Source organism: Corvus hawaiiensis, chromosome 5 (assembly GCF_020740725.1).
Source record: "Corvus hawaiiensis isolate bCorHaw1 chromosome 5, bCorHaw1.pri.cur, whole genome shotgun sequence".
NCBI lineage: Eukaryota > Metazoa > Chordata > Aves > Passeriformes > Corvidae > Corvus > Corvus hawaiiensis.
Window position 1 is genome coordinate 24,152,404 of NC_063217.1, and position 24,858 is coordinate 24,177,261.

A 24,858-nucleotide genomic window follows, 5' to 3' on the forward strand; every position below is an offset into this window, starting at 1 on the left:
TCATAGTTAAAATGATACTGTAGTGAAAGAGGAAACTTCATAGTTTTCATCAGCAAAAAGGCATTTTCTAAACTCAGTGGAAGAGAGTCGTGGGGAACACAGTGACTGGTTTTGAACGTAAAGTCAGGATGTTGCACCAATATTTGCTTTGCCTCACCAAAGTTTCTTTAGAACTTGAAATTACTTTAAAATTCATTCTGCAATGGGTAGCTTCTTAACCGCTCACTCTGACTAAGTCCACACAAAATCACACACTCCTCTCTTTCTAGTAACTAGCACTTGTCTTCAACAGAAATCAATTACTCAGCAGATACCTCTTCCATCCAGCATCAAGCACTGGACTTGATACATTTCAGAACTACACTGCTATGTACAAAAATAATTATACAGTTCCTTGCTCATTTTGTACATTACTCTAAACCCCTGTATGAGCATCTCACCAGTGAGGTCTTTTGCTAAGTCTGGATGGTTCATTAAACAGTGACTGGCGAATTTCACACTCTCTAATCTCACAGGGACATGGATATCATTGAACCTAGAGGGATAGAAGATGACGAATGTTAATTTTTAATTAGCTTTGCAAATCAGTACTATTCTCCATGTAGTAACATGTGTTGATAGTATGTCCTATTAACAATTAGAATACTTTTATATGGCAAAATTATAGAATATAAATGTTCTGAATTTATCTCCATAATGTACCTCATACAAATATTATTTCTAATAAATTCAGGACCAAAATCAAAGAATGAATACGCTGTATGTGGATAAAACGTTGACCCAATGGATTTTGCCCACTGACTTCTGAACACAATTCTCCATGCAATGTCAATTGTGTGTATGTATAAAAATTATAGAAATGTAAATTGGCATCTAACACGTACCATTTGAAAACACTCACTTTTTAAAAAAATAGAAACTTCTACATTTACTTAAATGGATGTATCTCTTCACTCAGAAAGGTAAATGCCAAGCAAAACAGATAGATACAGTTGCACAGTATGAAATTTCAGGCAGTGCTGGTATAACTATTGTGTAATTTCTGTTATGCATATAATGTGCTGTCTATCTAATTTATATGCCCCATAGCTGATAGCAATATAGCCGCAGTCCTTCAGGCTTCTTCCTTCTAAAATAAAACTGTATGCAGTTTTCTGTTTTGCAGGTCTAACAAAGTAACTTGTTCAAATACAAACAGTTACATCTTCTAAAAACACAATGAAAAATGCAATACTGTAAGAAAATTCACAACAAAAAGAACTGAAATTTGGAATTCTATCCCATTTCTCTTACCGCCCAAGAAAGCACTGCCAAAGAGGTCGATTTTGTGTGGCCAGATCAGAATCTTTGGAGCCAAAGAGTTTAGCCAGAAGTCGAACAACAGCCAAACGTTCTTCTCCATCATTGCTCTAAAAATCAAAACATGAAAAAGGAACTGTAAATAATTATCTGTAATATCTTAATAATAATTTCTGGCTTCCTTTTATTTCTGTTTTTTGAACAGATAGATTTAAAACTGAGTTTGAAAATATTTCTCATAATCCTCATTCTCTTTAATTATCTTATTGGATTAATATGAGGCAAGATATACAAATACCTATTAAGCTGATATATTACAGACACTGAATAGATGGCTGTGCTTGGAAAGTGCCCTCTTTTTCAGGAGCAAAAACCCATACACAATACTCTGACTAACATATTTGACAACTTCAACAATTAATGATTTAAGACATTCTTTAAGACTATTTAATGTGTGTGGAAAAGACACCAATTAAGATGTTATAAATAGATGTGCACTAATGAAAGCTACACATAACTTCACCAAATACCCATTTCTTGGTTACTTGTGTATGTTGCAGCCATAGCCTACATGTACATCCATCCATACAAAATTATTTCTCTTGTCCACTTACAATCTAAGGAAATACAAACAGCTTTTTAGTTAAAACTCCCACAAACCTCTAAATCAGGATAAATTAAGTATCTTCAAGGATTCAAAAGCAGTCAGCTGACAATAACAAATCTGATAAAATATTAGGAAATACTTCCCCTTATTATTAAAACATTATTTCATAGAAGAAAATTCTGCAAATCAATACTGAAGCTGACACATTTGCATTTCATAAGATAAGCCAACCACAGCCTAATTACTTTATAAATTTTGGGTGTAATCCAAAGATTAAGTACATAAAGCTTTTGCATGAGACTGCATTAATTTATCATTATAATGATTATATACATTTTGTGTGCATAACACATTTGCAAGCACAATAAGCACATAATTGTATACAGATTTCCAGTATCACTTCTTTAGTATTACATTTATCTTCAAAAAAAAGCAATAAATACAGAAGTTTTATCCCTCTAGTAGAACACTTATTAAATCTACAGTCCTGCACTTCTAATATCTCCAGAAATTTTACTGATTGTCCAAAGCTACATTGTAACTCACCTTCAGCTTGAATTCCAGCTGTGGCATGACAGACAGTAGTAAGTGAGGATCTATGGCAAAAAGCTCTTGGATCAAGTCAAACACATGTTCTGATAAGTCACTTACTGAAGACTTTCCCAGTACCAGAACCTGGTTAAAAAACTAAAATACAAACAATATTATGTAGTGTATTTTCCTTCATTATTGCAAACATTATTTTAAAAAATTATTTTAATGTAGTATCGTTAATGGTTTTATACTAATGGAAGACACTCAATGCACAATTTTTTCATTATATCAAAGTATTTCACCCTTACAATTTTGGCTCAAGCAAATTACCAACATCCTTCTCAGTTCAGTTCTATTAATTCTATCAAGATAGTTTAATACATGACAATTTGATCATTTCAAATCTCAATAACTATCTCCCAAGCAAAATTAACAGGTAATACAGAATTGTTAACTTAAAATGCATATTCATCCAGTAGAACATTGACAAAAAAAAAAATTAGTACTTTTAAGGAATTTTGTTGTAATTGAAACCCATTCCAACTGAAGATCATCAAATGCTGAAAAAGAAGGTTCTCTGCTTCAACTCCATTTTAAAGAATGTCAGAGGTCTTTATGTTATGTCTTGCAACATTTGACAAGTAATGTATCAGGGTCATTAGTGATCAAACAGAAACAAACCAAAGTAGCCTAAATTGTGAATTGTTTATTTTTTTATTTATATAAGGTATATTAAAATTTAATACTTCCTATTAGATACTGTGGGTTAATATTATTTAAGCAGTGCAAATGCAATAGCAAAAAAAATATTACACACTTGAAAAAGAAAGTAAGGAGAATAGTATAAAACCAACTTAAAGGTTACTTTATGTACTATCCTGCTTCCAGATATGACTAATTACAAAGCTTAAAAAACCAGGAGAACTGGAATGTAACTGTTAGTGAGACTCCTGAGCTTTTAAATACTTACTGATTTATGAATTTGCCTAATTCCCTTTTAAACTACTCTGAATTTTATGAATTCTATTGGTTTCAGAACCAAGGAAAGGCAACAGAATGGATCAGACCACACCCACCAAAGACTGCTGTATTAATAGGCAGAACATACAACACTCACATTCAATAAGAAGGAATTATAATTTGAAGGAAGCCTTGTAAAAAGCATAGTTCTTTTACTCTTTATGACTACAAGTCATAGGAAGTTTAGGAAGGGAAAAAAAAGCTAGCAAAGAGACTAGTTTGAAATGCTTCATCCTAAAGCTTGGTATGAAATGAGGCTGTCTGGTTGCTGGACATATGAAGTATTAGTAATTCTTTTAGTTTTAATAGGATTTTTGGTGGTCACCTATTTTCACAGCCTGGATTTAGGCTGAACATTAGACTGAGATGGATAAAAATTAATTTCCTCTTCATTTATTTGAAACACTCCACATACTTAACAACCAAGCCAACAACATCCTATTTGGAAACGGTATTCTTGTAGTTGCATTACAAAATGTAGCTTCCATAAACAGTACTTAAAAGAATAAAAACCCCTACCACAATTCCAATAATTCAAGACAGTAACAAGAATACTTGCAGGTAATGTGGATTAATTAATTTACATACATTGGCAATACATGGTTCAATGGTCTGGACAGTCCTTTTCAACAGGACTTTTGCAAGATCAAACGCTTGTTTGTTAAGGTTCTGAAATAAAGAAAATATAATAAAATCTTACATTTTCACATGCAATAACAAATTTTGAAGAAACATTACCATACCTCCATACTCTGAAAATTAATGTACACCAAATTTGGAACTGAAAAATGAATGAATTTAAATTAGTATTTAAATGTGGTTTTGTTTGCCCCTCATACTCATTAGGGTTACACTCTGTAGCAAGTTCAGCCTTGTCTAGAGGGTAAAACTGCACTGCCTTCTCCACAGACTGTACCATATGCTCTGAGACAGCCCACAGTGAGACTACAGAAAGCACCTACACTTGGGCAGAGTTAGCAATTAACTTTCCAAGTAAGCATTTGATTGTAACATGACAAACCTGAACATTGTTTATATTGCTCTTGAGGAAGAAAAATAATGTAACCGCAGATCTGAAAAATTTGACTGTCCAAGTCTGCACAAATCCCATATGCAGTATCTCATATCATCTAAGGATTAATGCAGCTTGGAGGGAGAAAAAATAGGAACAGATGAGCTGATTGCCCTGAAAATTACAAATCACTGCAGACAAAATGCAGGTAAAGCCTAGGGATGACTGATTCTTGGAAAGACGGTATTTGGCAAGTCTACATTAAGAACAACTCCCTCTTGTTCTTATAACTAATGAGATTACAAATACAGTTCACCAACAGACAGTAAAGAGAAACAAGTGGCCAAAGGCTCAAATAAGTATCTCCTCAGTCTCTGAAGCACTAAACTGATGGCTCATTATAGAAGACAGATATGTATAAACTCTTCTCAAAAAATATCCCAACACTTTCTCTCCAAATCAGGCCATGATTAAAATCTTGTTGACTGGTATGCTGGTATTAAACTAAAGGACTGCCAACCTCAAACTTTAAAATACATTTTCTATGGATCTTCCACACAACCAAACCAACAACCCAAATACACACCCAAACACAAAACACCACAATACCAAAGAACCAAAACAGCCTAGAAAAGTAATGTATATCTTGATCAAATAAACAGCTATTAATAAATAATAAACAAATAATCTGTTGGGAGAAGAGAAACCTTGTGGGTCTGGATTAGCCATGCTGTAGAACATGCAGAAGAAAATGCAGATTTTTAACACATGTTTTTAAGGAATAACTTAAGTAAAAGTGTGAAGAAAAATATTCACTGAATAGCACTGCATTTGAAGTTACTAGAAAGGACTACAGCCTGAGGCCAAAGGTCTGAGCAAAATGTGACATATGCTACTGCTATTGAAAACCTGGATTTACTAGATGAGATCTCGTCCCATTAGCACACATAGAGAACAATGTACACCACCATCGCTTTACTAAGAATGGACATACAAATTAATATAATCTAGATTCTGAGGTAGACTGTATATCATGTCTAACTAAAAACCAAAACCAGACTGCATTATCCAAAACGCATTATTTCAGCTTCTTTACAAAGAAACTTCCATCAAGTCTTGCCAGACTGATACTTTTCTTGCATCATAGCAGAGAATGACTGGTATTTGACTGCTTTACACAGACCTAAAAGCATTGCTACTGAATGCATTCTACAAGAGAATAAACTGTGCTCTTAAGGCTACAGGGCTTCTGATTTACATATCTAAAGACAAGCAATATAATCACAGAATTTTCTAGGGGATCTGTTCATGAAAGGAGAACATAGTTACAACAGTCAAACTCTACTAGGCAGATTAGACAAAAGAACTGTTTGGTTTTTTGGATTTGAACTAACATAGTAAAGCAGTATTTTAAGTGCTGTTGTTAGAGGAAACAAAGTAACACAGACCAACATACTGACCAAATTACAATACTGAGCACTGACTTACTTGCTCAGTCCATGACCAAGAGCCGGTAAGAGTGGCACCAGTCCTCTAAGTGATATTATATATGCCTTACAACCCAATATTTACACCAAGTTTTTATCTCCATCTTTATCAGAGCCTTGCTTGAGAATTTTCTTCATGAGGCAAAACTATAACAATGTTAATGCTAAAAGATCACATTCACTTTTACTTTGCCTAAACCAAGTAGTCACAACACACTGTTAGGTTGTACAAGGTTTTACTTGGCCTTTGTACCTTCAGAGCAGCTTCCACCATTGTTAATAGCATCACCTGACATACATATTGCCACTCTCTGCTCCCATTCCTGGTATCTAATGCCTATAATTCATTAGAAGCAACTTACAAAGAACAGTGTACTTTCAGAAGGACTCTTGTTACAAGAGGCCTCTCTGTGTCAGCAGTTTCAAAAGACATTATCTCACTGCTGTCAATAAAAATGATTTGATAGAATGGCATTCCTGTCTCATGATTATGACAGAAGGAATGCAAACTCATCTCAGACAATAGATACTTTTATATGCCTGATGAGATTTTGCAGGTAAATGACAATGGCCACAGCTTAGTCAATCCCATGCTACACATTTCCATGAATTCTCCCTCTTTATGCAACCGAAGGAATAATCCCTGCTTTTATGTACTAATTTAACTTTAATTATGTAGTCATGGATGGACCTGCCTTAATTTTTGTTGCTATTTTAAATTAACAAATGAACAAACAGAAACACATACTTGGTAATCAGAGCACAGTTCATCTGCTATAACTAATAACTGAAACTTACAATACTCCATACTATTTTTGGTGAGCACAAGTGTTTTAGGAAGGGAATTTTCTTGGTCAATGTAAGGCATCACCAGCCTGCATCTCATTTTCCCTTATTTCACAGCTGAAGGAGTTCTGTTTATTCTCTTTTCAAATCTATTAAGGCATTACAGAGATGGTACTTTAAAAGCTCAAGTGCAGACTCAGTGACACCCTCTCTGAGGAAGAGCTTGTATAAAATTCCTCTAGGAAGGGGAGAGTGTGTGTGTGTATTATGTGTCACTTTGTCCCTTTATAAGTGAATTAAATGGAGAAAGACAATGGAAGGGGTGGGCAGCATAACTAGGAAGGTGGAGCAAAGCTTGACTGGCAAGCTGAGGAGAACAGCAAGGCACCACAGAAGTCTTGGGGATATCTTCCCCATCGCCCTTTTTTCTAATTAAAAAATACTTCATATCTTCTCTATTAAAAAAACTCCAACATATCCCAAAAGCAAAACAACCAACTATGCACAGATCCTCAAGATACAATGTTTACCTATTATATTTGCTTGAAAACACTTTATTTATGTTTCAGTACAGAGATCCTGAGGTGGCACAATCTCTTTGTGTCCATATCTAGACACAGCTAATGAACAGTACCAGGCAATTCCCAAATGAATGTGAGAAAATAAAACAGTCATGATAGCTAAAGTGTATAAGAGATAAACATGCAAAAGGTAATAAGACTTATTGTTATTATAACAGTATACTATGAGAATGTTTTACTTGGCAGACCTTGTGTGCAGGAATGAGGTTAATCAAAATTGAGTCCAGCAGCTCCTGAGTTACTCCATCGCCTTCCATGATGATAGAACTCATCAAATCCAGCATATGCATTTGTACCTTCTGGTTGTGGCTATTACTAAGATCATAAAAAATATTACCAATATGAAATTCTCAGACCCTGACAAATATTAACAGTACAATCAAGAAACAATATCTAATGCCACAAATATATGTCCAGTTTGCTCTCCCTTACATTCTCCACATCTCAAAACTATTTTATGTGCCTTTCGTCTCTTATGGAAAGGTTCAAAAACCTAGAACAACCTAGCTCTGCTTAAAGAGAATCAAAATAAAAAAAGGACAGTAACAACCAATACAAAAATGTAGATAAACTAATCAGAATGAAGTGTACTGTTGTAACATGGACAACAAATTTTAAAACACATTTACTTTCAGACACACACCCCTCCATAATGTCAGCAGTTCACATTGATTTTCTTTCCCTGTAGCTCTTTATTTAGAAAAATAAAGACTCCTGCTCAGACATATTTATCTGTAGACTATGCTATGATTCAGTCTACCCCCAAACCTGATGTTATTTTGACAGTTCAATATAATGGAAGTGATTCAACTTACTTGATAACTGAAAAAAGAGTCCTAAAAAGCTGAATAAAAATTTCATTGCAATCTTCCAACTCAAAGCAGATGTTGTAAGATTTGACCCAAGCTAAATTCTAGAACAAAAATTAGGATATTCAGGCTAGTACAACTTCACATTAAGTCACACAAATATAATCATGTTAGTTACATTTTTTTTTCTATTTAAGGAAAAATAATATACAATAGATGCAAATGCTTTGGGGAAAGAGACTGGATATTTGCTTTGCATATAAAGAGCGCCTAACACAGAGGGGCTTTGCAAGATATATCCAGAAAAAACTAAATACAGAATAATCTGATTTCTTAAGTATAAAAGCTGATTGACAGAATGGCAATATAGTAAGACCCTATTTTTTCTTCATGCTGTGAAACAATACAATTTAAAACATCATGTTTTAAACATCAAATATCTTGTTTAGAAATGAGATATTATTTCTAAAAGCACACGGAACCCCACCACTCAGTTATTGTCAAGAGTATGGTTTTGCAATGTTTTTAAAGCAAAAACCTTACATTCCTTCTCCCATCTCCAATATAGACACATCTGCATTTTAACCAGCATTTGAAATTTTCTCTCTTAATAAAAAACCCTCAATGTATGGAATTGTAGGATAAAGGCTAAATGTTAATAAATACCAATTGTTTTAACATGTCCTCAACTACAGACTGATGAACTAATTAAATACCAACAGCATTATAAGTATTAAAAGAAGCAATTCACTGAACTTTAATGAGACTGGTGTGATTTACAGAATAAAAGAAATTTGCCAGGCATACTGGCACATCAGGAGAAAGACTGATTACACTTGTTAGGCTTACAGAGCTAATACCATCTACTGAAAGTTACAACTATTGTGTTACCTCTAATAAGTAAAAGTATCTGTTAAATTGAGGGCTCTTCGTGTCCTCCAAGCCTTTTAATTGTCTTGTAATAAACAAGAATATGTCCTGTCAAAAAACAAAGTTTACAAGCTTGATTCAGCAGAAAGTAAAAATACAATCCTTTACTAGTGACATCTACCTACATTTTCAAACTCATGAGAACATTAAATTGTCTTCTTTAGGCACTGACAGAAATCTATCACCAACACAGATACTGGCCATCTAGCATTCCTTTACACATCTCTGGCCCTTTAGTATTACACTGACTTACAGGATTGAAGAAACGTCTCTTTAATAAAACTGAAAATCAGTATACATGGGAATAAAAACATTTTTTTCTGTTGGTTTTTTGGGTTTTTTGTTGGGGCGGGTGGACTGTTTGGTTCATTTGGGGTTTTTTGGGGGAGGGGGTGGTTTATATTTTTCTCAGTAAGAGTAAGGTAGGAGAAAAGCCTTTAGTTTATGAAGCATTTTACCTTAAGTTTGTCATGGGAAGTATATGGAGCTTCAGGAGCATAGATACGAAAGATATCAGCCAAGCAACAAGCTACAAGGAGGCGCACATCTTTATTGGGATTCCTGAGGAAGAATTCAGATGCAAGGTGCAAGGCTAATGGGAGATACTGCTGCTTCTCATCTTCTGAGTCCTGGTCCATATCCATGAAGGTTTTTACCACCATCTGAAAAACACCAGAAAAAAAAAATTGAGTTCTTTCTGCTTTTATTCCTTATTACTAAACAAGACTTTTTAAAAGGATGAAGTGCTATCAATGTATGTTCTGCTGCATAATCACAGTTAGTACTTGTACAGTTAGGATAAATATGAGAAAAAGGGAAGTGTTAATCTGATACTTAAAGGTTTATTGATATTTTAGATTAAGACACTGAGAACCACTTTGCAGTTCTGCTTATTTTGTCAATCTTGACCTGGAGTACAGCTCAGAAACTGCTGTGCACAGATCGAGGTTGGAGATGGCAGAATCTCTTCCTCAAAGCAGTCCCACTGCAATTCCAAGTGAGGACTCACCTCAGTATGAATAGTGCAAGGGGCTATACACACGGCTACAGTACAATGCAGCTGCTTTAGAGCTGTGCCAGGACTAGAGGAGCCTAAGAAGCCACTCTTAATACTCTGCCTCTATTGAGGCACGGACCTCACAAAGTACTTTATATATGCACAACCTCTTTATCTAGTTTAAACAAACTAGATACTGGATAATTTAATCCCTCATGTAGAGTAAGTCTTAACACTACAGATCTACTCCTCCTGCATACTCAGAGCTGCATCTTTAGCCTTATCAACACTATGTTAAAATCTAACCACATGGTTTTCTTGTTTCTTCTAGCACAGCTAAGAACTAATAATTGCTATGAAATGCCACCAAAATAGTTTATTTTTAATTATTACACAACCCCAGTTAATTGAAGCTTCTCAACACAATGATTCGGCAAAACTGAAAGTAAGAATTAAGTTTGAAGAAATAAAAAGTTGCAGATTTAACTTTTGGAATAGTGTCTGTTAAAGGATGAGAATGACTTCTAGGATGTCAGCACAGAATAGGCAGATGTGCCAGAGACTCTTAGTAGCACCTTAGTGAAATCAGTCTTTGTTCCATTCCTCCATGTCACTTGAGCATCCTCAGAGTTTTTCAAACTGTGAAGGACAGCCACACTGCATATCAACAGGATTTGATATGCCCACTACAGACACAGTATACAAAGTACACACAATAGAGATACAAGAGAGAACACAGAATGATAAACCTTGATGGGTCAAATTCACCTCTAAAATAATAACACTAAAACACAAAAGAAGACTGAGCTCACACAGCTAATAAATACATCTCTTACTCTAACCAGATTTTTTTTGTTATGGTGTCATACAAATGATTCTAGGGTTGCTTCTCCATTATTAATCATGTCCCTGCCTCCAACATGAAAGTGATGTCTTAAGCTTTCTCTCCTTCCTGAGTTTTGAAATATAGTTTTAAATCCAGTAGATCTTATAAACTAAAATAAATGTTTGACAACAACCTTTCCTATAGTACATTACTTAAAAATCCTCCTCCATTTCTATAAATGTACAAGTATAATCCAATTTGCCACAAAGACAAAAAAGAGGAGACAAGAACACAGAGGAGAAAAACCCTACACAGCAACAAACAGGAAAAAAGAGAACTTTACATCTACAGCCCAGAAAGATACAATTTGTATCTTATTGGTCCATTTCCTTAAAAATATTCTTAAGCTATGTTTTAAAACCATCCTTCTACTGACAACTCAGGTCTGCCTGTTACAGGGCCATTTGTCACTGTGTCCTGGGGTGCATCAGGAACAGCACTGCCAGCCGGTCAAGGGAGGGGATTGTCCTGCTCTGCACTGGTGTGGCATCACCTGGAGTCCTGGACAGCTAAAAATTGACCTGCTAAAACAATCTGCTAATGAAAATGAAAATCTAAAATAAACTCTAGATACAAAAGGCTAAAAAGCCAAATAATTTAAGGTTTTTAATGTCCAAACTGGAAACCACTCATTATCATGCTAAGACAGTTTTTATTCCTGAAAAATGTGATCAAACTGTAACAGGAACTCACTAATTTTTCAAATTACAGTAGCACTGTCTAACTGAAATCTGGCTGTACAGTTGAAACTATCTAGAACACTAATTAATGTTCATTTATATAAAAACATACAGACTTCGCAGCTTTCATCACAAAACCTGTTACTGTACTCTGTGCAAAAAGCAGGCGACAAAAAAGTATTCTTTAACAATATGAATGTAACAATATTAATGTAACATCACCCATTCTTTTCCAAACAACAAAGCAGTCAATTTAAACACTAATTCTAGCAAATGTAAACAGAATACAGCTATGCACATTTATGATTAAATTCATTCTGCACTGCTCTTGATTGAATGCATGTCCATTAATTTGTCAGATACTGGTACTTTAGTTAGCTTGAAAAAAATGAAAGTATTGTAACTATTCTAGAAATTGACTTTATTGCCATTTTTACCACACTGCCCTGAAATTCTAATTATCAGAGCAAGATTTTACTCTCGCAGGCTCTGCAAACATGTAAGTGAAATGCTTGGATTATAACGTTGAAGGAATGTAAATGCCTTCATTCAAACTAGCAAGAACAGCTAAATGAAGACTGCTGAAATCACTCTCAGCACGTTATGAATGTACTGAAAAGTGGAAAGTTAAAGCTTTCAGGAAGGTGTTCATCTGATTTTATCAACCATGCAGTGAGAAGCCAGTCACTCTTGGTTACCCTTTCACCCATCGGAGAGAAATACACAGACCCTGAGTTCAAGCACAGATGTCTATGATGACATCTACAGATGGTGGCCCAGTTTTGCCCTGGAACTCTCCACCAACCATGAAAGCAGCTCAGTGTGACTAGAGGCCTGAAATGAGGCGAGAGGAACAATACCTGCAGCTTCTTGTGAGACTGTCAACCTTTCAACAGCATTGAAACATACACGAGAGGTTGCCAAAAGGCTGTTCATACACTGCCCATGTCTCCCATGCAGCTTACATGGGGCCTGTTTTCAAAGACAAAATCAGCATGGTAGCTTGCCCTTATGTGACTCAGCTGTGGCTCTTGTGCAAGACCCTATGCCTCAGACAGGAATACTAACTTCTGCTGTTCAGATCTGCAGGATTTAGGAAAACGGTTTGTTGGATCAGGAAGCCCATCTACTGCTGAAACACACTGATGACTTCAGTACTATAGGGAGGGGAGCTATATAAACACCAAGAGAGGACAGGGTAATCAGTATAGACAGCGAAAAGACTCAAACCAGCACCTGGAGAGAGGAAGAAGCAGGGAGATCTCAAAAAGCCTAGCTGCAGTTGGCAGGACAAGCACAAACCTCCAAGCCAGTCACAGCAGGGGGAAGGTTTGTGGACGTTGCATTTGTTTTACTGTTCTTACACCATCTTATTCATAGGGTTCCAAAGCAGTAATGTCTAACAACCCTTGTCTTCTAAAAAGACCAGGGAAAGATACTCAGTATTTAAAAGATCCCTTTGCAATCACTGAAAGAAGAAATTCAACAATTGAGAGAATTTTACACCATTTGTTGTAAAAGGGATGATATTTTAAATTAACTTCAGTACTAGCATTAAATACAAAAGATATTTGAAAGTAAAACTTAACCAAATGGATGTGAACCCAGATGACAATTCAAGAGCTAGGACAATTCAAGGGGACATGCCAAGAAAACACTGAAAACACAGCACACCCAAATAATGCAACTCTGCCATCAGAATGTTTTTACATCTTTCCTCACATGATTTATGCAGCACTATAGGTGATTCTTGCCATTAACTATTAATAATAAATTAAAATTTTGTCTCAGATCTTATAGTAAAACATAGCAAAATGTTTCACAGACGTGTCTCTGAAAAAAATACTTCTATGTGGTGCAAATTTAGGATGAGAAGTCTTCGCTGGCCTCAGATACAGTCCTACCTCCTATCTATTAGCCAGAAGCATCAAACAAACATGAAAAAAGGAGACTTTAAAGTGTGGAGAAAAAGAAAATAAATAAAAACATCCAAATCAGGAGGACCAGATGATTGTTATTTCAAAATCTTTAAATTCCTGACAAATGAAATCACAAATGTAGTAAGTCAGGTTTTGTTGGCTTTTCTTTAAACAACAAGCAAAATAATACCAAACAACAAACTATACACACACACCCCCACCATCACCACCCTCCCCACAAGCTAAAACCCAAACAAGGGAGATACCAACTAAGCAGAGAGCACCAAATATTGATGTAATAATCAAGAAATGACATCCTGCCAATACATCCAACAGGAGGACACCAATAGAATTTTATAATACGAATCAAACCTGGAAAGGGTAAATAAACCCAGAAATCAAGAAAAACAGGATAACACATAAAAAGCAAATTACTTTGATAACCCTCATTTCAAAACAGCTCATGCCTTTAATAAAGATAATCAATACTCTACACAAGACTGACCACAACCAGAAACTTAGTTTGAGTGTCAAGAACAGCATCACACTGAGTCACATCACACTGAGCCACATGGAAAATGAGGAGCTTGAAAGAGATGAAAATTAGGCCAATATTGTCTCCTTAGCCCCTTCCTTAAGTGATAAACTTAAAGAACCTTTTGAAAGGGAATGAATTTATTGGTGGACAACGGTGTTAAAAGTGACCCTATTTCCATAAAAAACTGTGGTACAAGGAGTAGGAATTGATGGTGTTGACACAGTTACAGAATGGCAGTAAAGGACAGAATACTCTATGAGAAGAACAGAAATACCAAAAAATCACCACTGGTAAATCCTCATATGCTTAGTGCTTAAATCCAAGACCTTATGCTATTAAGAGCTTATCTGCTGTAAACAACAGGAGAAAGATGGACATTTAGTAAGCAGTTGTAAAGAATTTATGAGCCAACAACAGGCTATGTACCTGAAAACAATGAAAATGCAATTGCAGGAAATGACAGAAGAAAGGAAAAAACAGCAATACAACTCATGAACTGCTAAAAATACTAAATGCTGACTGTAAACACATTACTTAATCCTGATTACCCTCATTAATTTAAAAAAAAAAATTTAAAAATTAGGTACAGAAGGTATCTGCCAAAGGAGTCTTAAATGCCTTTTCTTGTAAGGAGACATTTACCAGACTGTGCTAATTAAAAACAACAGCTGAAAACCTCTCTTTGGGGCCAGTCCTGTTTAATACCTCTACTGATGATCTGGACTAAGGGATTGGGTGCACCTTCAGGAAATTCACAGATGACACCAAGTTGGATGGGAGTGTTGTCTGCTGGAGGGCAGAAGGCTCTGCAGAAGGACCTGGACAGGACAGACTGATGGGCCAAGGCCAGTGCTATGAGGTTCAACAAGGCCCACTGCCAGGTCCTGCACTTGGGTCACAACAACCCCAGGTAGTGCTACAGACTGGGGCAGAGTGGCTGGAAAGCTGCTCAGCAGAAAAGGACCTGGGAGTGCTGGTGAACAGCTGCTGAACATGAGCCAGCTGTGCCCAGGTGGCCAAGAAGGCCAATGGCACCTGGCCTGTGTCAGCAACAGTGTGGCCAGCAGGACCAGGGCAGTGACTGTCCTGCTATACTTGGCACTGGTGAGGCCACACCTTGAATTCTGTTTCGGATTCTGGGCCACTCAGTTCTGGAAAGACAAAGTGCTGGAGCAAGTTGAGAGAAGGACAATGCCCCACTTTCACTACAAATTCTTTAATCTATACTCTCTGACAAGACATTTAACTGGCTTTGGATAACCTGGGGAAGGGAAAAAAGAAAAGTTGAACAAAAGATGATATAAAGCATATTGTACACTCTATAGGGCAAAGACTATTTGCTTTCTTCTTTATATCCTGCCCACCACGTGAAGCCAATGAACAAGGGTTTCCAGATGTGATTACATCTCATATGATACATTTGTAAAGTTAATGCAGCAACAGCAATATAACCAAGTGATAAACTCTTTGCCCAATCGGAGGGGTAACCGGCTATTCTTCCCCTGGGGACTGACCTACACTAGGGCTTTGGTCGGTTGGCCAGAACTCCAAAGCAATCACAAGCAAAGAAATCACATATTGGTAATTTACCACTACATTCACATTGGTGAAACAGCATATTCTGTATTATTTTACTTACATCAAGCAAGTCAGTCTATTTTCCAAGAGCCTAGATATTAAATTGATCTGACATATGAAAAAGCAGGAAGAGTGACTACTACTTGTAATAAAAGCAGCATATGGAGCAGATAGTTCATGGATTACTTGAAGTAACTTCCTTGATATACATTTGAAGTAACTACAAAATGAATTCAAGCATCACATAAATGGGACAAGTATTGTTACCAAGTTGGGAGAGGGGTTATACAATTACCCACATATCTTCATAATCAACACACAGTAGAATTACAGTTCTGTAGTAAAGCTGTAAGATTCCTCATAGTAACATGAATGCAACAGAAGGGGGGAACAAGGCAAATAAAATGAGAAAAATCAGATCCCTTAATCCAAAGTAATTTTCATGGCACAAATTAGAACATGCTTTTAAAATAACGCTTGAATATTTTGCTCTGCAAAAATTAGTCATGTAACATTGACATCTTGGTTACAGCAACTCATATGGACTGCTGAAAGGAAAAGTTCCAAGAAAGTATGCATCCCAAGATTACAATAGTGCAAAAGGAAGCAAAACTCTGTCCTTCCTGCCCAGCAGAAGATAATCCTAATGCTGTTAATCACTGCATGTAATAAATCTTGTACTCTTTGGCCGTGAACAAGCCCATGGGAAAAATCAGACTCATGAGGTGCAAAGAAAATACTACATGCCTTTTCTTATCACTACAACCTTGTCAAAATATATTTTGCTCAGAACTGAGTATTTTAGACAATAACAATGATTTAATATTTTTATTAAAGCAGGATTTGGAAGATTCAAAACCATTTTTGTACACCCTCAGTTCCTTCACCACTATATGCAACAGTAATGTCCTTTTTTCTCCAAGTAAATGGTACTTTAAATCCAAGTCCATTTCTCTTGTGTTTAAGCAGGTACCACTATGCTTTATGTCAGAACAACCTGTAAGTTCATATATATTCACATTAGTGCAACAATATGCAATCTTTATAATCTCTTCTTTCTTTTGAAATGAGGACTATTTGAAGTGATCGCATGCAACCAAAATCGTAGCTATCCGGAGACAGGTTTGAACTGCATACTGCTCTGACCACTGGTTGGCAAACAGGTTTGAATTTCTGTCTGGTTTTGGCTCCACGTGACATGGAGATCCCGTTTAACCACTTGCAGCCACCATCTCCTTCTCCCTTTCCTATTACTCACCCTGCCCTACTTCTGGCCATGCAGTGCAAGTGCACTTGTTGAACAACTCCGTGATTAAATTTAGTTTACTGATCTGTCTGAAAAGACTCCTGGGAAAAGTCCTGGATAGTTTTCTGACAGGCATAGTTAGATCACAGACAGATCTGATACATTCCAGAACCAGCAGCAGGAAGGTAGTTAGACTTCAATGGCCAAAACCAGGAAGAGAAGAACTTAGTCTGCCAGTGCATAAACTTTTAACAAACAACCCAATAGTGGCACAAATTCTTAACCTTACAAGTGGCAAGCTCAGGAAGCCTGATATGGGCAGCTACAGATAGGCAAATCCTATTAGATCCCCAGAAAATTTACCTTTACCTCTCTTTAGTAAAAACTGGCATAAGATGTGATCAATGATCATTTTAAATTCAAGGTCTCAGAAATGTGTTGCCACAGTAATTTTCAGAACTTGTATCCAATGTATCAATTAACTTACTCATTTTAATTTAATAATCTGTTTCCTGGGTTTTTATCATGACCTGACACAGCAGAGGTTTCCCATTTACCTTTTTGGGCCACCACTTTTTTTGCCTTCCAGGTTCACACTATTCTCATCATATCCTCATCTCGTGCCTTTGGATGCAAAGGTTCACTCCAACTTCAGTATTGCACAGAGTACATTCACACAGTATGCAAGCAAGCATACACATATGATTCATAAAAGGGAAGCATAAGATAGTATTCACCATCTGGCTCCTTACCCAGCTCTAAATTCTATAAGGTTTTTCAACAGAAGCTGTTCAGTCAAAGATTTCATTGAGTAGCCTCAACTGACGCATCAGAATTCCCTCATATAGTCCTTTACAACCCCATGAAGTCATAGTTTTATTTTCTCTCGTTATTCCTCACCGTGCTTTAATCAAGCCTAAAAGCTCCCACTGAATCAATTCCGCTCAAATTATTTGACTTAATACATACTCTGTGAAATTCTCCTTGGCTGTGACGAAGAAAACCAACTCACCTCATCACGTTTCCCAAACAGCTAAAAGGTTTTCAAGTGTGCAAAGTTCTACCTAACATAGGTCACTGTACGGTTTGTCACCAACAAAAATTATTTCTTGATATCTGCTTTTTATTTACAAGCAGCTTTTGATGCATGACAATACTTGGTTAGTCAATCCAAGACCTTTTAAAATTATTTTAATGCAAGAAACATTGAGAAATATTGTTAGTTTGGCTGCACCAACATTGCAATCCCTGAGGTATTGTTATCCCAGTTTTAAACTGGTTCACACAATTTCTCTATGACACAAACTATAGTCACAATCAAATCCCACGTTTTAACAATGGATGTATACTTCCTCTCAAATAATGAAATGAGAGTCCACATATTCATCAGCACATTATCTTTTCATACTCACACTACTCACCATCTCTTACACATCTGTGATTTAAGTGTGGTGTCACAGCACTAATTTTCATTTTATCAAGTAATGCAGTCTTCAGCAGTATCTAGTCTTTATTACTGGAAAGATTTGTAATGGTATTCTTTCCAATTTTCCTGCCAAAGACTAATAATTGTTTGAATACCCTAAGAAGGTTCATAAAGTCATCTAAATTACCAGAAACTTTGCTTCCACATAGATACATAACAGAAGAGTTTTGCAGGGGGACTAAAAAGAGCTTATTTTTCAGATGTTCTAATGATAATTCAAGACATTATCAGTTAGAAGCATTTCATTAAGAAGTCCTCCTCCCCTATGTATACTGGAAAGTGTTATATAAGGCTGGGGCAAAACCAAAAAAATCTTCAAACCGTATTCCCCATGGTGAAGGGGTTTCCATATGAAGTTTTGCAAATACTTTGATAATAGCCTCCAGATGTGACAGAGAGGATTCTTCATAACCAGCTCAGTGCTGTGTGTTAATTCATTTCCTCTGCCAAAGAGAAGGTGGTGCTAGGCAAAACAATGGCTTCGCTTTTCTACTGTGAATTGACTGTAAGGACTCATTTTGAAGTGATTATTTAAGATCAATTCCTACAACACAATCATGTGTTAGGATTTCGCATTAAAACACACCTAGAGAGCTATGCTGCTAACAATACTGATGTTGTAAATACTATATCCACATCTATTTCTACACTATGGTGCAGGTGCATCCCCTGGTACATCACACAGTCTTCTGACTGTCATCCAGAAGCAGGGCATATATAAAGAACACCATGCTTTTTCCTGCTGGTGTTCTGCAGCAGGTTCATCCTAGCTGAATGCCAGACATCCACCAAAGCCTATCACTCCCCGCCACAGCTGGAGAGGAGAGAGAAAACATAGCACAGGGTTCACAAGTTGAGACACCGACAGGGAGAGATCAGTCACCAAATACTGCCACAGGCTAAACAGGCTCAAACTAGAAGTATTAACTGAATTTCCTACTAACAAAATCAGAGCAGGATAATGAGAAATAAAACCTTAAAAATGCCTTCCCTCCTATCCCTCCCTCCTTCCCAGCTCTACCTCCTCTCCCAGCAGCACAGAGAGACAGGGAATGGGGATTATGGTCAGTTTGTCACATGTTGCTAGTCCCACTGCTCAGGAGAGGAGGAGTCTCCCCGCTCCAATGTGGGGTCTCTCCCATGAGAGACAGTTCTCCATGAACTTCTCCAACAGAAGTCCATCTCACAGGCAACAGTTCTCCACAGGCTGCTGCAACACAGGTCACTCTTCCACGGGGTGCAGTCCTTCTAGGACAGGCTGTTCTAGCGTGGGTCCCCCAAGGGGTTCCAAGTCCTACCAGCAAACCTGACCCAGCATGGGCTTCTCTCTCCATGGGTCTGCAGGTCCCTGACAGGACCCTGCTCCAGGACAAGTCTGCCATGGGGGTCACAGTCTTGTCTCAGGCATCCACCTGCTCCAGTGTGGGACTCTTCCATAGGCTGCAGGTGGATCTCAGCATCCCCGTGGTCCTCCATGGGCTGCAGGGGCACAGCTGCTTCACCATGGTCTGCACCACGGGCTGCAGGGGAATCTCAGCTCCGGTGCCTGGAGCACCTCCTCCTCCTCCTTCTCCACTGACCTGGGTTTCTGCAGAGTTGTTCCTCTCAGATATCCTCAACCCTCTCTTTTCCTGGCTTCCATCTGCACAAGTAAGTCCTTTTTTTTAATCTTCCTAAATCTGTTATGACAGAGTTGTTACCACCATTTCTATCTGGCCCAGCCCTGGCCAGCGGCACGTCCATCTTTGGAGCTGCCAGGGATTGGCTCTGCCAGACATGGAGGAAGTTTCTGGCAGCTTCTCACAGAAGCTACCCCTTTAGCCCACCCCTGCCCCCCCACTCCCTCCATGAAAGCTTGGCCACGCAAACCCAATATATGCTTTAACACAATCAATAAATGAGACTAATAAAAAAATGTTTCTTCCAAGAAAAGCGTTTTTTCTATTTCAGCAATCTTGTAAGCTGTGGTGAGCTGAACACCTCCTAAAGCAGAAAATTATGTGAAATATTTGTACCTTGATCTTTAAATGATTGCACAGTCTGTGACAGGAAAAGAAAAAAATTAAAATTCCTTTCATCTTTGGCAGTAAGAGAAGAAATAAATTAGAATTTCTTTCATGGAACTGAATGACTGGCAACTGCACATAATGCCATCATATGCAGTATCAAAACAAAGGTACCATGGGTCAACAAGAAAACTCTTTAGCCATGATGTGAATTTTCTGGTTTGTTTAAGAGCCAGATTCCACTGTGCCTTAGAATTGAAAATCAGGGGCAAATCATGTGAGACCCTAGCATGAACCATATCTAGAGTGACAAAACTTCACTGAAGAATTTTGTCTCTTGTCATCTACTGGAGTCATAGTACAAGACTGTCATATTAACGACAATTATATAGAATGCAGAAGCTGAGAGCTCCACTCTCAGTGCAAAAGGCTGGACAAAAATCTGAATTGTAAAACTGTAAAAATCTTTGATCTTTCACAATCAAAACCTATACTACCAACCAGTAACAACAAAAACAAACCCCTAACAAACCAGCACATCAAAACAGCTCCTCAGAAGGAACTGGCTGACATGGATGTTCTCTGCCAGCAGCTGGTGAGGTGCCAGCTACCACGCTTACCAAGTGAGAGGCACTGCTACAAAGAATTTCTGTTCAGACAAATTATCTTTCTCCAACAAAGCACTGTTTTACCAGATAATTTTGCTACCTGTTGAGCACTATTACCTGTATCAGAAACACAACACCCACTCCTCCCCCCTCTGCCAGCTTTGTCTTTAGGCAGGTACCAAGCTCAAAACTAAGGCACTACAAAATGGACTGAATGCAAAATTCAAGAATTTTCTTACTTTGTGTGTGTCTGGTGGTTTGATTTTATTTTTAACTAGTTCCATCAAAAAAAAAGTTTCTGGAAATTCTTAAAGCACAGGAAAAAAATGATGCAAAAAAATTGCACCTGAAACTTACCTGGAGTGGTTTCCTGGCTTTAAGTCTTAATTTTTTAATAAGGAGGAAGAAAATTATTTCTAATAAATGTATGGAAAGTATTGTATTTGTACAATTTATTTAGCAAGCTTAAATTATTTTACTGTGCATAATGACAAATAACCCTAAGTAATAGACTGACTTCCGATATATGTGAAATTAATAATATTTTTAAGAAATTTTCCCTTTAAAAATTGTCATTAAAATGGAGTGGGGGACTAAACGAAAAATAAAAGGCACTGATATTCCTGATATAAAGACAGGAAAGTCAAATCCACAGTGCTCAGCAAAAGGATGATGCTAAAGACATAATGATTATGTGTAGGATATTCAGTTTCTGAGAAATAAGCCTGTAAAATCAATATAATACATCTATGCATGTGATTCTAATGTAGGTAGCAAAGAACAATAAGTAAAGTCTTCAAGAAATTCATATTACCATCATAATTGCCAATATTAAAAGCATGGAAATATTTCAAATAGAATATATTATTTACAGAAAGGATTTTCCAAGACTTTACAGGCCAGTACTTAAAATGTTGGGTTTAATGTTTTTACTGTTCATTTTATGATACACTATGTAGACTTTTCCATTTTGAATATGGGAGTAATGTGCATTTGTATGTTCAATGAAAAGTAAAAATGAAAGGGCAAGGACAGGAGAGCAACAACAACAACAAAAAGACAGAAAAACTCAGGTATTCCCATTTGTGTCTCTGTATCATACCTATTTTTATTTGCTGGGTCTTGACATTTACACCCAATCACCAGTAACAGGGTTTCACTTGTTTTCACTTGTTTCTAACTTTTTAAAACATTTTAATAGTATTTTCAAGCAATACAGCTACCTTGAGCTGATTGAAAATTATCTCAAATCCAGAATATTTACTGTTTATAAAACCATGACTTTTTCTAACCTAGTTAAAGAAAAAAAAATACAATTCCTGCTTCTAGAGAGCTCTAATATACCTTTCTGGACTAGCAATATTGTTTTAGAGGATGTTATGTCACATATCCCAGAGCAGTGGTGGCTTTGCTCTGATTTTCTGCAGTTATTTTAATGTCAGGCTAATAAAGTCTTGTCCGGGAATTTTTCTCTAGTATTTTGAGAACTTAAGTAACTCCTTGTTTCCATCATAAGAGTTCTGTAACTATTTTGCCTATCAGTTCCATCAAATTCCTTCCTTGTAGGTAGCTAGAATATGACCGTAACTGCTGTACCTGTCCCTCAACATTCCTCGCATGTAATCACAGTTTTACAGCTACTGATTTTGTTAAGATAAGAAGCAGGCAGTATATCAGATCTAAAGTGTTAATGCAAGACTTTTTTTTTTAAGAATATTTTCAAAAAGTGACTGACATTTTTTAAGAAGTTCCAGTAAGGAGTGTCTTCTACTAAAACTTCATTTATGAAATATGTAAAGCTCACTGAGGTCCCCAGAATCAGACAGCACTACCATTTCCTTGCTCTCCTAGAAAGAGACTTCAGATAAAGACTATATATATAGTGACAGTATAACCACTGTCACTGCAGACATCAGGTATCCATTATGAGACAGTTTCCCCAGACTATTCTTGGTGAACCTACTCATATCACCTGTGTTGTGCAGTATTTACTCATTTTAACCTCTACATTAATTTCTGCTTTACTTGGATGCTCTCCAATTAGTATAACATTTTCATTATCTGTGAATAAATTTTCTGAAAAAAAAAATTCACGTAACTATGCAAGGAAGAACTCACATCTGGCAAACTTCTCAAAGTTAGTCTGGAAAGTATTTAACATTTTTTATTAAAAAATACACATTATGTATTTAATGCTTAATTTATATATTTAAATACATCATTCAAGTCCAGTCTCAGAATTGATAATGCTGAATTTAGCTGAAAATAACATTTAACTAAACTACTTTGCTGGAATCAGCAACCTGCAAGTACCAAATACAATTTAAATAGCTGCCAGCAATATCCTCAAAGAATGCCTAAAACAGAAGTCACACAAAATTTCTGAAGGTCCAGCATACTTCAAGAAAGCACTTGAGGCATAGTCGCTCTGTATTTGCAAAACATTTTGGCATGTTCATCCAGAAAAATCACTTATCCTCACCATGACAAAATTTGAGAAATTTCAATGCCAAAAGTACAAAACCACACAGGAGAAGAGACTTGAAGAGGTTCTTAAGGTTATACCCCTTAAATTACTTTAACATCTAGTTTAGTCCTTCATTAGAAATGTTTTGTTATCCACTGAGTTTACAGTTTCTGAGTGAGTTATTTAAACTCATTCAGTAAATTCCAGCACTACAACAGAACCAGTGTCTCAAGACAGCGCATGCACTGCAACAATGAGTAACTTTTTCCTTCACTTGAAATAGCTGGAAAATTCATCTGATTCCCTTTCTAAGATCAGACAGTTGAAACAATGTCAATCTGTACCCCACGCACAAACATAAATTTGGTACCCAGTGGATGGGATTTGGTCACTTCATAAATATCTGCATCCATGACACAGCATCAAAGAGAAATTTGAGAAGCTTGCGAAGAATGCACCAAGCCTCAGCCCAAAAAATTATGATTGCCCAGAACACATAAGAAAGCATCCACTTCACCAACAGTACTGGACTGAAGAGGCCTGAAGCCAAAATAACATCTTATTTAAAAATTATCTTTGTTTCTCTGACTCAAAAATTACAGAGATTTCACTTCACTTGCTCAGCTGCAGTGATCTCAGAACAGTAGCCCACATGCATGTGCTGCAGGTTAAATGTATCATAAAAAACCCAATGATTGGGAAAACTAAAAAAGGAGGGGAAATATTACCTGTAGGACAGAACAATCTCTTTCATATACAAACTCTGCAGGAGAATGACAACCAGTTGACTAAATGACTGTCAAAGTAAATCACTTGGTCTTTCTTAAGCATACATAAGGCATTACACATAGGCACAAAATTTAACTTTTCTTATCTAAAACCATTCTAGACTGTATAGTTATTGCCTTCAGGTCCTGAATCCATACAAAAGTATTACGTCTTAAGTTTCCATATACAAGACTTTAAATACATGAAGCTCCATTGCTCTTACTCTTCAAAAGCCATTAATGGCTTTTGAAACCATGAAACCTTTTCGTTCATGTTTCGTAAGTTGTTTTTTTCTGCAGGTTTTTGAATATATATATTTTTAATCACTCTCATGATTATAGCATGTAGATCATGTACTGGTATACTGAACCCATTCACAAAAAACCCCCTGTGGAATGTACTTTGCTGTGTTTGCTTTCTCATCTTCCCATCCTAAAAAGAAAACTGTAACACCGCAGTATTTTATTCTGATTGAACTGGTGGTCTTGTTTTGGTTTTTTTTAAATTCAAAATCAACACATTTCACAATTCATCTTCATAGCAAGGAAGAAAACTTCAGAATGAACTTCAGAATGCAAATTGTAGAGGTTTGCAATAGTCGTCAAGAGCTGCAA

General features: G+C 36.7%; 1 protein-coding gene across 2 annotated transcripts in view; it reads right to left on the reverse strand.

The window, feature by feature from the left end:
- Window positions 1-24,858, reverse strand: part of PDS5A (PDS5 cohesin associated factor A) — an 80,254-nt gene that overhangs the window by 39,129 nt on the left and 16,267 nt on the right. For both annotated transcript variants that reach the window (XM_048303482.1, XM_048303481.1), the window contains exons 3-10: window positions 9,524-9,727; window positions 9,027-9,113; window positions 8,142-8,239; window positions 7,515-7,641; window positions 4,049-4,129; window positions 2,453-2,593; window positions 1,294-1,409; window positions 441-535 (exon numbers count right to left, since the gene is read on the reverse strand). In XM_048303482.1, the coding sequence (XP_048159439.1) occupies window positions 441-535; window positions 1,294-1,409; window positions 2,453-2,593; window positions 4,049-4,129; window positions 7,515-7,641; window positions 8,142-8,239; window positions 9,027-9,113; window positions 9,524-9,727 (949 nt within the window). The remainder of the gene's footprint in view (window positions 1-440; window positions 536-1,293; window positions 1,410-2,452; window positions 2,594-4,048; window positions 4,130-7,514; window positions 7,642-8,141; window positions 8,240-9,026; window positions 9,114-9,523; window positions 9,728-24,858) is intronic.